The following is a 14051-nucleotide window of genomic DNA, read 5'->3' as shown; positions in this document are numbered from 1 at the left end:
GGAATCTGGGGGACGTGACTTATTCTCGATTGCAAATCCCCCGCAGTTAGGCGATTGTCATCATATGCCGGCTGATAATTTCGGCGTTACCTCAATTTAGCTCATGGTAACCCATGTAAACGAGTTGTCGGAAGTCGGTCAGGATCATCGGAGCCGATTGTGTGAAGTGCGTAGGCGTATGTCCCAGTCTATGGAGACGAATATTGGACCCCCATTGTCCCCCTCTCCCCAACCTCCGTGGTGATAACTGCAGTCTACAAATTAAATTAAAAACCTCAAAGTTGTTTATTCATGCCTGAAACTATCTTTTTCTGACACCCTCTTTCAATCAAGGCATGGACTTTTCCGTTGATGAAACCCCAGTTAAGAAGCAACAAAGCACAACTAACAAGCGGTTGCCCACTTTGAGCCATCTGCCGACGTGACTGGAGGGCTTGAATTGTTCCGATACCGCCTCGGCTAATTTTGAAGTTGCTGCCAAGGTTTTTAGTACCGGAAGATCTCCAAATGAAGAATGAGCTCGGTTAGTTGCTATCCACCAACATGCAAAGAAAACATGTTGATCTTATTCGAGCTTCGCGAAGGACACTTGTACCTGGGCGAAGGATTTGAGCGGTGCGCCTTTTACTGTGGCTCCACACAAGCTTAATTTTCGGAGTGTTGAATTCGTTTCTAAAAATACACCTGGAGGCAAATGACTCAAACCAGACCCGTTGGCTTACCCTGGGATCAGATCATCACAAAAACCATTTGTCTATCTGGTGCCATTATACTATGAATCAAGTTTCTTTCCTATCGTTTACATTAAGGAGAGCTCGTTGTCGTAAAGAATAACTTCTTTAATTATTATCTATAGTTATTTGATGCTATTCTATTTGTAAAGGTATGCTAAGGATCCGCGTTGTTTAATAATCCGTGCTCTGTGCAATGGACTTGCCTTTTTCTGCCGTTTCATTGAGCATCTTAATTTTCGCCTCCAGCATGGAGTAACAGTCTGATCCTAGAGGAAATCGAAGTTGATCCTCTAGGCCAGCGGCCATTCCTGTTCCAGTCGCGATCTCATACAGGCGTTGGATGCCAAGCTCCGCATTGCCCGGCTGCTTTCCATGCATTCCAGTGAGCATCCCCCCCAAATCCGCATATCCTTCCAGGTGGCGGCTCACATTCTGGCCTTGGGAGATAGATTTCAAGAAGTCGGTTCGGAAAACGCCAGGCTCAACAATGTGAACGCGAATGCCAAAAGGTTTCAGCTCTATTGCCAGGGACTCGCTCAGACCCTCAACCGCGAATTTGGAAGCTGAATAAAGCGGGGCTCCTTGAGGGCCGAGAATGCCCACGCCGCTAGAAAGTTGTACAATGACGCCGGACTTTTGTTTTCTCATGTGTGGGATAACCGCTCTTGTGAAGTTGAGCACGCCGAAGAAGTTGACATCAATTTGGTAACGAGCTTCTTCATCGGAAACTTCCTCAACGGCGCCGAAATGTCCAAAACCTGCATTGTTTACAAGTACATCGATTCTTCCGTGTTTGGCAGCGGCAGCGTTGACTAGCGCGGTAATGTTGGCAGCTGGTGCGGTGACTTCTGTTTCTACCAAGTCGGCATTGGGGTTCTTTGTGAGAGACTCGGGAAACTTTGAGAGGCTTCGGGCAGTTGCCACGACTGTATCGCCCTTGGAAAGAGCTAGATTGGCTAAGGTAAGACCGAAACCGGCATTTGCTCCAGTGATGAACCATACAAGAGGAGCCATGGTGATGTAAGTGTTTTTTGTGGATTTGAGATGAAGATAAAAATTGGTGTAAGCTGGGGGCTTTTATTGATGAGACTGAATTGGTGTTTTTTTTCCCTAACGAAATAGACTTCTTGACACTTATATAGACAACTTGACAACTAAATCTAGCATCTTCTTTTACTGTTTCCCGACAATAGCTACAGATTCCGCGATGATTCGGGGCATCAGTCAGCAACTCCGCGCTAGTCTCCGCGCTGCCCATCCAAAAATCCGACAATTGTGCATTTTCCCGCTATATAGCGGCCGCGTCGCGGAAAGCAATGAGCAAACCTGGAGCTCGAATTGACAGTTTCTGCATACGCCATTGCGACAAGACACAATGGACCTGGAAAAGAATACAAGCAAGCGCTGCCGAGGGCGCACCGTCACGGCATGTCTCGAGTGCCGGAAGATGAAGAAGAAATGCGACCGGCAGTGGCCGTGTAACCACTGCAGTAGCCGCAAAATGGCACACAAATGCCAATTCTCACAGTCAACTCAAAGGCATCAGAAGTGAGTCATTGAAGCAACTGGTGTACGGAATCTCATCTGACTAGCCAGAGTCAGGCCAAATGAAGCGCGTATGAGCGCTGCAAAGGAGACACCTTCAACTGCGTCTTCGTCATCTGTCTCTGGGTCGCAAGATGATGCCACTCAAGTCACAAACTCGGCGTCTGCTATGCACATGCTGGGCTACATGTATGAGAAAAACGACGCAATTTTCGGCAGTATAACTGTAAGGCAACTGATAAAGGATCCCTATTGCGGTATGGACCTCTTGTAGTAGGGATGACGGCTGACCATTGACTCATTGATTCAGCGCAATGCTGAATACACAGATTCGTCAGAGGCTCTGCCAGATCCAATTCTCAAAGCCTCCCGCACCGTGCCCCCACGGCCATATACGGACATTCTCGTCAAAAACTTTTTCGACAATGTCAACTATCACTACGGGATTTTGCATCAGCCGTCTTTCATGGTCATCTATGTCGACTGGTGGTGTCACCGTCGCGAAGCCCAGGGCTTGCGCAATACCTCAACTATTGCGTTGACTTGTCTGATACTCCGTATTTGTGCCAACTCTACACAATTTCTTCCACCCCAAACGTCATCTCAGCTGGAGTTAGACCTGGGAGAGTCTGTTCAAAACCTTAGCAAGTCTTATCACGATGCCGCACAGATCATTAGCGGCTTTCTATCTCCAGGTGCTGGCGGTCTCGTCAATGCACAACAGCTTTTTCTTGCCGCGACGTGGCATAAAGGGGAGGCCGATTTTGTCAGATCTTGGCACGAGCTAGGTGCCGCAGTGAGACAGGCTCAAGAAATCGGTATAGTTCTCCCGTGATAGAACGGCTGCAGAGCCTAGTCAGCTAATCTTGAGCGTCTCAAGGTATCCACATGGATGTGCGTACCGATAAGATGAGTGAATTTGATCTGGAGATTCGACGAAGGTTATGGTGTGCCCTGTACACATGGGATAAGTATGCGCCATTGCACGCCAAGCCTTTGTTGTCTTGCATGTAGCTGACGATATTCACACTAGATACATGACGGCAAGTTTTAACCGCCCTCCTATGATACAATCAGATGCCCCGGTATCGCTGCCGAATCCAGCCTTGGATCAGTCCAACACTCCCGATGTCCCATCGCATATTGTTTCCAAAATACTCGAGAGTCAGCTTGCAAGGCAACTGAGTGAAGGTGAACATCTAGACAAGACAAACCTACAGAGCAAAGTTGCCTTTGTTGAATCCTGGATGTCTTCTTTGCCAGCGGTATTTAGCGTCGTCAATCCAGATAGGCGATGGGATGCAGACTATCCATATGTACCCTTTCAACGCCTACAGCTGCACTGCGTGGGCTACATGACACAAGCTATAATTTTGAGGTCCATCCTTGTTTCATCCGAGATGTTCTCAGTGGAACGCACCGAAGCAGAGATTTCTTCGGAAACCATGGCTCTATTGCATCAGATTGTTGATATAAGCTTGAAAGCCATGTCTGTCAGCAGAGACACTTTTGATCTTTGCTTTCCACAACAAGCAAAATATTACATGGTCGCATTCTGTCCCTTTGACAATGCAGCACTCTTGTGCTCTTTGTTAATACACGATATTGGCGGTACAATGGTCCCCAGGAGGACAGAAGTCGTTCATGCGGTTGGCCAGGCATTGCACATTGCTCACCGTCTGCGCGGCTTCACCAAGATGGGCGACGCAACATGGAGCATCCTCTCCACGCTGAAAAATCGCATTAATTTGTACCCTTTGGAACGAGAATTGATTGAAGAGACGGAGAGCACTGGATTCTACATTGCTAAAGACGATGTTGGACTGGGTGATGATTCGCTTCACTCTTCCAAATTGAGTGAACATTTTCCGTCTATGTCGGACGAGGATTTACAATTTATGGAAAACACTTTGGCAGCAGATAGTACCGGATTCTTAGAAATGGACTTGGGTATTTTGGATGGCGTTTGGAACTGGGACAGAGTGGGATTTTAATCATCTTCATGTGCCGAATCTCTTCTCAGATGTTCTTCGTATACAGTACTTCAACGTTTGTTAGTTTAATGGAATCAAGTATACGATAATGGCGGGGAAAGATTCTTACTACTAGCTCACGGTTATGGGCGCGCAATAGTATAAGTAGAAATGGAAAGTATTGCTCAGCATGATCCGCACAGCTCCTAGGATACAAGCCAATATAGTATTAGCTCTCAAATCCTAAAGACACGATATTTACCTCAGCTGAATTATTATTATTATCGCCACTGGGACTATACACTGCGGAGTATCCTTTGCCTTGTTAATGTGCGTGATTAAAGGCAGGGGCAAATCCTTTACTGAATAATCACTGAATAAGCCATCGCAGCTTTATTGGCACCCTTATCCTAATTATAGACGTGGTTAACCTCTCCAAATTTGTTGATGGCGGTCAGTTTCGTTGGATTTAACCTGATTAAGATTAGGCCAGATCGAGTTACGCGTAAAAACACATTGCTATCTCAACATCATGTCCAACTACGCCATTTATAAGGTGTCCCAAGAGCATCCTTCAAATTTCACTGTGTTAGATACTAGAAGAATTGGGTATATAGATTATGTGGTCATGTGAACCGACTTAACGTTGTAACGTAGTCGAGCATACATTGAAAAGAACTCTGGCTAGCGTAACAGTTTGTCTTTGAGGGATTTGGTTCCTGGCCATCTTCCAGCTCCTTCTCGTCATGGGTGCCTTCAGCTGATAAGCACTAGTTGTTTTCAGGTTTCACTGTCAACCATTCTCCCGAGAATCTCCCAAAATATTTGATCGATCTTGGCTTAATCCACATTGGTTCGGTTGCCTCTATATACGGAGTGTAGTACGCCTTGGTGAGTTGGACCTACAAGTATCAATGATGGTTAGTTTCAGAAACATCACAGGTTCTACTTGAACTAGCTTACCTCTTTGAACCACTGAACATCTTTGCTCCAGTTTTCGACAAATCGAAAAACGCCGGGTTCTTCGAGCGACTGGAAAACCTCAAAGTAAGTACACTCTGGTTCTGCAGCAACAATGTCGTAGATTCTTCGAAAGGCGGCAAGGAAGGCACTGGTATTGGCCGGGTCAATTGTTATAGTGACATGAACACTGATGCCTGAAGAGCGAACGTGTGGTGATGCCATTGTGACAACTCTGTGTAATATCAAGTATTCTTCTTATGCAGCAAATGGTAATCCAAGGTCGTTGGCTGGGAAAAGGATATATATCTCATGTAGGCAAATAATACTAGTTGAGCCTCTGGCGGCATTGTTTTATAAATAAATCTGCTCGATAAATAATGGGTAACCATGGCAAGGTAATTTGTCAAAGACAATCAGGCCAGACTGATTTATAATTACCCGCAACAACCGCAATATCCGTCTCATTTACAAGGCTGACAATTAAGCTGTCGGGTTAAGGTTAGAGTCGGGCGTAGGTGAATTAATAATGAATCACTGCAGAATGAAACACTAGTATTAAAGTAGTAAGCCGAATGACGAAGGATTTGACTATAGACGAGAGGTGTATCGAATCTGCAAGTGCATTCCCACAACACAGTCTCGAGGCGTAAGCTTTGCTAATACGCATTACACTAGCTCTTTGAGTAAGCTAGACTTTTCTAGACTCATGGTTGCAGAAAGAAAACACCTGGCTGATGCGCGCATACTGAAGGCACCAAAACCAGTGTGCGATACATGCTAAAAATTCCAAAGTAGTCTGGTGTATTCTTTCCCCTCACCCTTGATTGTGTATGATGCATGAAGAGGGTGCGCAAATTCCAAATGTGAAGCCACTACGGGGACAAGAGTCTTTGGATGGATGAGGTTCCAGAAAAGATACAAAAAGAATAGCTTTCGCTGCCCCAATGAAACTCTACTCTGAATCCTACATTTGCAGTATCTAATATCTATCTATACACCTCATACAATCTGTCTGCTGATTTTACCCCATTACAATGTCTACCATACTTCTTACTGGGGCAAACTCATTTGTTGGCTCGCACATCATCGACGCTCTGATCAAGCTCAACCACAAGGTGGTGGGAACGGTCCGGTCAGCGGCAGCTGCTAATGGCATTTACTCCCTTCACCCCGAATGGAAGGACTCTCTTGAAATAGTTGTTGTTGAGGACATCACAAACGGAAGTGCTTGGGATGAATTGTTCAAAAAGAACAAATTTGACCATGTAAGTTCACCATAAGATATCCTTCTTCTAAGGGGGCTAACACTCTTGATAGGTTGTGCATGTCGCTGCGCCTCTTTTGGACAATCCGGATAATACCGACTACGATCAGCATTTCCTAAATCCCAGTGTTGAAGGGTAAGATGATTTGTCTAGTAAACGATAACCGGTACGCAGCTAATCCTTGCACAAATAGCAACCTAGCGATTCTTCGCTCTGCGCAAGCAAATGCACCAACTCTGAAGTCGGTTGTCGTCACTGGCTCTATCAATGCCTGCACCACAGGTTCGCCTGAAGAGGTATCTGGTGGCCCGCTCACCAACTCCACTTGGCTCCCAATCTCTAAGGAAGCAGCACGCGAGGCCCAGAATGCCTACATCTCTTACTGCTCGGGAAAGAAAGAGGGAGAGCTTGCTATCTGGGATTTTGTCAAGACAAACTCTCCTCAATTTTCTGTCACCGTCTTTCTGCCCGCGCTCATCTTTGGACCTCCGATAGAGCCAGTAAAGCAAGGCGCGAAGGGTCTGCACTACAGCGCCAAAATTATATACAGCTTCTTTAATGGTTCATACACGATAATTCCGCCTACAACTTTCCCGAGTTACGTCGATGTTCGTGACTTGGCTGAGGCACATGTAAAAGCGCTCACGGAACCCAAGGTTGCTAATAAGAGACTCACCATTGGTGGCCAATCCATGACATATACAGCGATCGTGCACTCCCTTGCCAAAGTGCCTGAACTTGAGGGCCGTTTGCCTGCCGACAGTGGAGAGGACGAACAAGTGGTTCCTGCAACAATTATTGCGGACGAGGCAACTGAGGCGCTCAATTTGACATTTAGAAGCCTTGATGAGACGATGGCTGACACGGCCAAGAGAATCTTGGAATTGGAGAAGTTAGTCTAAAGTGCAGTTTAGTTTATGAGAAGACGTATTTGGCTGATAACCTATCTGGACCAACTGTTTCTGTGCTAATTATGCTTGAACTTACTGTTTAGATTGCTAAGACAGCGACGGTTATAACATTTGTGGGTGAAGTTAGTTGAAATGTATACTGAACCATTGCTCTCACTGCTTCTGTACGAGTCACGTGCAAGTTACCACCACGAGGAATCGAGGGACATGCGACTATGAAAGCAGAAGTCAGCAAAGGGCTGTTGGTTGCCGATGTACTGGGCCACGTACCTTTCCCCATACTACGTCCTCAAAAGGCATAGCGAAACAGCTGGCATTCCATGGGCACAGCGGCGACTGTCTTTTGGCCTGCATGCCACTGGCTAACGCCGATAGACCAATCATCTCTCAACTATGATTATCATCACTTTCGATTGAATGACGATACTTTACAATATTTTTACAAGACAAGACAAACTAACAGCTGGAGATGGAAATACTCGGGGGAACCCCGTGAGCCGTGCCGACGTTTGGTGGGGCATCTTCCGGAAAGTCTTCCAAAATAGGAAATCGTCTCAAGGTCATGGCCCGAGCCATGGCTTCATTTACCTGGAGAAATCCGGCGGCCAACGACAACTTGGAATGTCAGGCTTCCAGATCGATCAAAAACTATGGCATTAAGGCGTCTATGTCCGAGACTCACGGATTTTATCAATGGCTGATGAAAGGTGAGGCCTGCGTCAGTTGTAAGGATATTCGTTTGGGGGTGTTATATAAAGCCTGGTTGTCCCTGACAGGTTCCAAGTTCTCAAACCATCTCAAACCACCAGTCTCATCCGCAAACATATTCAAGATCATCTGAGAGTGTTTTCAAGGGCATTATATACCTTCAAAAAATGGCAGCTACATACACCACACCCAAGAGGCCTCTCACATGGCTCATCACTGGATCTTCGTCTGGCTTCGGATTGGCACTGGCCCGTATCGTCCAGGCAAACGGCCACAATCTGATTGCAACATCACGCAAGCCATCAGCTACACCTCACCTCGTTGCCGAGGTTGAAGGCAAAGGTGGCCAATGGATTCAATTGGACGTCAATGACGTTGACTGCGATAAAGTAATTGAAGAGCTTGAGAGTCGAGGGCAGGCGGTTGATGTCCTCGTGAATAACGCAGGGTATTGCATTTACAATCCTGTAGAAGCCTTCACCGATGGCGAAAACCGCGCGCTGATGGAAACGTTATACTTTGGCCCTAGCCGTCTGATCAGGGCTGCCGTCAAACACCAACGCAAACGAAGGTTCGGAATCATCGTGAACATGAGCAGCGGTGCTGCGCTGGAGGCTAACCCTACTATGGGCCCCTATGGAGCTGGTAAAGCTGCATTGGATAGTACGTAGCTACCCTCTTATCTGTATCGAACCAATATACAAGATGAAGCACGGCTAACTAGTGTTTAGGCATGTCAAAGGCACTAGCAAAGGAGGTTGAGGCCTTTAATATCCGAGTATTGACTGTCCTTCTTGGAACTTTTAATACAGGCATGGGCGATGCGACCATACTAGGCCAAAACCCGCTCCCTGAAGACTACAAGGGATCGTTGTCGGAAAAGGTGATGGACATGATGTCTACCGGCAAATTTGCTCCAAATGGAGACAAAGACAAGGCTATGAAAGCTGTCTACGAAGTCGTTGTGGGAGAAGGCGTTGGTAAAAGCCACGAGGAAGAAAGGGCCCTTCCGCTGGGTCGGGATTTGGCAGGCAGGATTCAAGTTGTGCAGAACTACTTGTCCCATGCTATAGAGGTCTTCGGCGATGTCTGCAACAACGTGCATTTGGAAGTCTAAGTCGTTGACTTGTCCATTTGACGTTCTTCGGTCCATCAGCTTGAGAGCGGCCTTGTGGTTAGCATTTGTTAGGCAAAGAGAGAAGACTGTTGGTTTGGCTTCTACAGGTATTTCCTACTTATACTTGTATAGCCAAGCCGGTGGCTTCGGCTAGCTAGAGCTGTAGTGTCAAACTAGCCTGTTCCATTTGTTGTCATTGCTCAGCAAACGAGCACAATCCAACTACAAAGGATCAGCGCATCATGGAACAGTCTCAAGATAATGACAGATAACAAGACTAAGTTTGAAGTTATGCCCTCCATTTTAGAAAATCAACATGCTATCTTTGTAAATTCCTTTTAATGAGCCTGGCAAATGGTGCAAAACCGCGCATGACGCCTATAAAAAATAGTAGCGCAACTTGCTGGAGATAAGCAAAGTCCGTCGATCTCGCCCGATGGGATCCAAATAGCTATATAAATCCGATTGCAAGTTCGTATCAATGAATCAGAGCGTATTTCTCTCGTTCCACTATCCGCTTCAATCCAAAAGTCGGTATACTGAGCGGCCGCTCCAGTGTCTCTTTTCGCCTATACAGAGTCCGCTTCCACCCGCTCCTCGTGCGATTGAATGGATGGAAGCTACTTTCCTTAACAGAAGCAGAAAAGTGATAAATCATCATACGTAAAACATTCGTGTATATAAATAGCAGCTTTTACCACGATGAATAAAACAGATCGTTTCAAACCAATAAACCAATATCCAGGCTTACTGCGTGAATCAAACAAACAAAATTCTAACCGACAATGGCACCTCTTGTATGGCTCGTCACTGGTTGTTCTTCTGGCTTTGGTCGAAGTTTTGTTACCCAAATCTTGGCACGGGGCGACCGTGTTATTGCGACAGCTCGAAAACTTGACAGTATTCGAGACTTGGAGAGTGCCGGGGCCAAGACATTGCAACTTGATGTGACAGACGACCAGCAAAACTTGAACAAGATCGCAGAGCAGGCCATTACCATCTACGGCACAGTAGATGTGCTCGTCAACAATGCTGGTTCTTCCTCCGGCGCGTCTTGGGAAGAGGCAAGGTAGAATGATGTGTCTAGTTTAATACTCGTGGCTGAGTGTGGTGCTAATATTCTACAGCGTGGAAGAAGTGCGACAACAGTTTGAAACAAATGTATTTGGAGTTTTCAAAGTTACCAAGGCATTTTTGCCCTATTTCAGAGAGCGAAAGGATGGCAAAATAATATTCATTAGCTCTCTGGTTGCCTGGGTTGGACACCCATTTGGCGGCGCATACTCAGGCTCCAAGTTTGCCCTCGAAGGTATGATGACTTTCATTATCTTTATTGTTTTTTTTTTTTTTACATATATCTAATATCAATCTTCAGGTCTTGTTGAGAGTCTTTGGAGAGAGACTTCCCCTCTAGGTATCAAGACAATGCTTGTTGAACCGGGACTATTCCGAACGTCGCTCGGAACCAACGCCAAATATCACGAAGCACAAATCGCGGAATACAAACCGGCCTCACAAGCTCTGTTGAGTATGCTTGCTGCGCTCGGAGGAAAGGAGCCAGGTGACCCAGAAAGGGGAGTATCGCTCATTTTGGACTTTGTTCGTGGCGAGGGTTCTGCGGCTGGTCGTGAGATGCCATTTAGGTTGCCGTTGGGGACTGATGCATATCAAGGAATAACCGGGAAGTGTGAAGAAACATTGAACTCACTTAAAGAGCACAAAGACCTTATCTGCAGCACAGACTTTCCGCAGTAGAGGAGAGAATGCATTGATCAGGGGTAGGCATTTGTGGATGCACACTCAGCGACCAATTAGGTCAACTGTGAAGTTATCAAAAGAGGTCCAGATATATTTAGGTTGAGTCAATATAAACGCAAATTGCGGACTGCAAAAGAAGAGATCTGGGTGATCTAGAAAAGAGAGTATTGATTATTGTGTACTTTATTCATGGTGAGGGTTCTGCAACTGACTGTGAGACGCTGTGTTATCCATAGCAGATAATAGACAACTAACAGTTGTATTTTTTATCGTTACATTTATGATCCCGGAAGGCCATTTGGTCTACCTGATAGGTAGTGATATCACTATAGCCTTAATCTGTGGCCTCCGTTTGCAAACGGTTGCTGAGGTCTACGATTTGAACACGCTTTTAAACACTGTGTTTAAGAAGAAGGAGAAAATCCAGTGACTTTGGGCACCTAGATTCTAGAACGAAGCGCCCCGTCAAAAGGTTCAAAGCGCTTAGTTCACCTAGATCATGAGAAAAGCCAAATCTTCTTACTAGTGTGTGCATGACGTTTATAGAGGATAATAATTATTGGGCAACTAACAGTTCTGTTTTTATCGCTACAAATGGCATTTCGGTTGCCATTGAGAACCGATGCATATGCGTGATGTGGCTGCATTGACCGGTCTAGACAAATGCAGCCAAACCTCAAACTACCCCATGCAAATCATGACACCCAGGGTGTGGCGATATAAACCTGGAAGTGAGTGTTTGAGAGCTGAAAATACAACTAGGCGAACTATTGAATGCTATTGAAGCCTGCAGCGGCATGGCCCGTTGCCGCGACCAATTTTGGCAACGTGCTGTACGAGTAAACCTCCTAAATCAAGTAGGTTAGTGAGCTGAAAGATGATCCCTGACTGCACGGGAGAGGACCGCTCAATAGTTTCCACTAGCGCTAGGACTATTGAGCTCGGTATGCATGGCTGTGATGCCGCTGGACTGGCCACCTTATCCTCTTTTAATATACAGATGACAGGCTTTCTAGTTCTGGTTTGGGGATATGAAATAGTAAAGGCTGAAAGTAACGGATGCGCTGTTGGATGTCCATGAGATTTTACAACAAAAAAAGAACCCAAGATACAGGAATTGGATACATCATGGCAGTTTCGACCGTCTCCATGGTCCTGACAAGATGTAAGAATATCACTTTGGCGTCGAACTTGTCTTCTAAATTGTGCCTATGCCTTACTGATAATCCTGATAAACTACATAGCGAAGCTAGCAGGTCATGTATTGACACCTCGGGAGCGCCGACTCATCAAACCTCGTACCAAGCTTCGAGTGGATGATGTGCTTCACAAAAACGAATCAATCTTCTCATCCGATGGGAATTACCGATTGATGCTTCACGAAAGAGGAGACCTAATCCTGCATACCGGTCCACAGAAAACTCAGATCGTCTGGAGGACGGGTACAACATATTTTGGGAGTTGTCGAGCGATCATTCGAGAGGATGGGAATCTCCTGTTGCTGGCTCAGGACGGAGGCATAATATGGGAGTCTAGATCGGGCGGGAGGGGTGGAACGGAAGATTCAATTTTGACCATTTCGAATGATGGCTTTCTGATCATCTCTAGCGAAGACGCAGGAGGTAAAGGTGAGATCAAAGAAATCTGGAAATCCGACCAGAAGATCAATCAAGACCGCCTCGAGCCTGGGCAAACTCTCACCGATGGGCAATCTTTGTTGTCTCCAAACGGTAGAATACAGCTAGCGTTTGCGAATGAGTGGTATGACAAGCGCTTCCCGGTACTTAAAGATTGGGATAAGGAGATATGGTCCCTGAGGGATACAAAGAGCACCACCATTATCATGCAAAACAACGGCAATCTCGTCGTCTTCAAAGATTCTGAGACTGATAGTGTGGTTTGGGAGACCGATACCGGCCAGGGCATTCCCAGCGATGCGAAGCTTATGCTTGTGGACGAAGGAGCCTTGGTAATCAAAGCAGATGGTAAAATCATCTGGTCCAGCCATCCGGACAAGGTACCCGCGGTTCCTCCGAATCCAAGGAGCGTGAGTTTTATCTCTTTGTTCCGATCTAGCTCAGATAAAAAACTGACGTGACAACAGTTTCCTACTCCTACTCCTATCGCCAGCCGCATGACTCCGGGTATGTATCTGCAATCGGGCATGAGCATGCTGTCGCAGAATGGACAATTCCAGGCTACGTTTCACGCGGATGCCGTGTGGACTATAAGACGAACGACTACCAATAAAATCGTCTGGAAATCTCCCAATTCAATTGCTGGAGGTCACACCCTTTGCCTGACCTATACAGGAAACTTGCTGCTTTTCGACGCACAAGAAAAAGTCTTGTGGACTACTAAAACAAACTGGGACAAAAGGAAAGTCCCATATAAGAGTGGATACGCGTTGATACTGGATGACGATGGCTATCTATTTCTCCAAGGACTCGGTGTTGAGAATTATGCATGGAATGGTGCTGCACACCTAAGAAACCCCTCAAAATGGTCCTCTAGTATTTGGGTACGTGCTGCATTAGTGACGATCAAGCTGGTATGCTAAAGGTAGATTCCTACTAATCCGAAATCATAGTTGCCCGCTTCTCGAGGGGAGATCGATAGACTACAGCCAGGTCAGGCACTTTCCGTGGACCAATCCATTGGTAGCTATAGGAACAAGGAACAGAAGAAGGATCTCGAGTTCGAGTTTGGTTTCACCCCTAAAGCGAACTTTTACATTCGCTCTGTCCACGATCAGAAAACCACGTATTTTTACACGGGAAGTGAAGGGCAAGAGGCGAGCCTGCTAGTCTTTTCGAACGAAGGCGCAAATATCATCGATGAGCAAGGGAAAGTTATGTGGTCCTTCAAGATTGTGGAACCAAATGGAAGATCCTATTCTGAGAGATGGCTGGATGATCCTCCGGTGATTGGCATGACGATATATGGGTGTCCTGTCATTAGATGGGCTGACCACCAATTCTGGTGTGTCTTGAATCTACCCAGTGGATCAACTCCAGAGCCATGATGGTCATAGTATGTCAGGTTGAGCAATGTGTTTTCTTACCCAGCTGGGCTGA

General features: G+C 46.1%; 7 protein-coding genes across 7 annotated transcripts; 5 read left to right on the top strand and 2 right to left on the bottom strand.

Moving 5' to 3' along the window:
- Window positions 1-905: 905 nt before the first annotated feature.
- Triagg1_1482 (uncharacterized protein) lies at window positions 906-1748 on the bottom strand (the record flags this gene model as incomplete). The annotated part of the gene is made up of 1 exon (XM_062895557.1): window positions 906-1748. One exon carries the CDS (start codon window positions 1746-1748, stop codon window positions 906-908), a length of 843 nt encoding a protein of 280 aa, XP_062759821.1.
- Window positions 1749-2109: 361 nt separating this feature from the next.
- Triagg1_1481 (transcriptional regulator family: Fungal Specific TF) lies at window positions 2110-4273 on the top strand (the record flags this gene model as incomplete). Its single annotated transcript, XM_062895556.1, has 5 exons — window positions 2110-2282; window positions 2337-2505; window positions 2590-3097; window positions 3160-3250; window positions 3313-4273. 5 exons carry the CDS (start codon window positions 2110-2112, stop codon window positions 4271-4273), a joined length of 1902 nt encoding a protein of 633 aa, XP_062759820.1.
- A 749-nt stretch (window positions 4274-5022) lies between these two features.
- On the bottom strand, window positions 5023-5437 carry Triagg1_1480 (uncharacterized protein; the record flags this gene model as incomplete). Its single annotated transcript, XM_062895555.1, has 2 exons — window positions 5023-5154; window positions 5216-5437. 2 exons carry the CDS (start codon window positions 5435-5437, stop codon window positions 5023-5025), a joined length of 354 nt encoding a protein of 117 aa, XP_062759819.1.
- An 812-nt stretch (window positions 5438-6249) lies between these two features.
- Triagg1_1479 (uncharacterized protein) lies at window positions 6250-7382 on the top strand (the record flags this gene model as incomplete). Its single annotated transcript, XM_062895553.1, has 3 exons — window positions 6250-6480; window positions 6533-6615; window positions 6674-7382. The coding sequence occupies 3 exons, from the start codon at window positions 6250-6252 to the stop codon at window positions 7380-7382; spliced, it is 1023 nt and encodes a 340-aa protein (XP_062759818.1).
- Window positions 7383-8266: 884 nt separating this feature from the next.
- Window positions 8267-9216, top strand: Triagg1_1478 (uncharacterized protein; the record flags this gene model as incomplete). The annotated part of the gene is made up of 2 exons (XM_062895552.1): window positions 8267-8762; window positions 8831-9216. The coding sequence occupies 2 exons, from the start codon at window positions 8267-8269 to the stop codon at window positions 9214-9216; spliced, it is 882 nt and encodes a 293-aa protein (XP_062759817.1).
- Window positions 9217-10001: 785 nt separating this feature from the next.
- Window positions 10002-10971, top strand: Triagg1_1477 (uncharacterized protein; the record flags this gene model as incomplete). Its single annotated transcript, XM_062895551.1, has 3 exons — window positions 10002-10285; window positions 10344-10525; window positions 10592-10971. 3 exons carry the CDS (start codon window positions 10002-10004, stop codon window positions 10969-10971), a joined length of 846 nt encoding a protein of 281 aa, XP_062759816.1.
- A 1131-nt stretch (window positions 10972-12102) lies between these two features.
- On the top strand, window positions 12103-13999 carry Triagg1_1476 (uncharacterized protein; the record flags this gene model as incomplete). Its single annotated transcript, XM_062895550.1, has 4 exons — window positions 12103-12139; window positions 12219-13021; window positions 13079-13495; window positions 13565-13999. 4 exons carry the CDS (start codon window positions 12103-12105, stop codon window positions 13997-13999), a joined length of 1692 nt encoding a protein of 563 aa, XP_062759815.1.
- Between the last annotated feature and the right edge of the window lie 52 nt (window positions 14000-14051).

This window comes from Trichoderma aggressivum, assembly GCF_033847375.1.
Source record: "Trichoderma aggressivum f. europaeum strain CBS 100526 chromosome Unknown scaffold_003, whole genome shotgun sequence".
In the NCBI taxonomy this organism is placed as follows: Eukaryota; Fungi; Ascomycota; class Sordariomycetes; order Hypocreales; family Hypocreaceae; genus Trichoderma; species Trichoderma aggressivum.
Note: the sequence above shows the minus strand (reverse complement) of the source record. Positions and strands in the feature narration are given on the sequence as shown.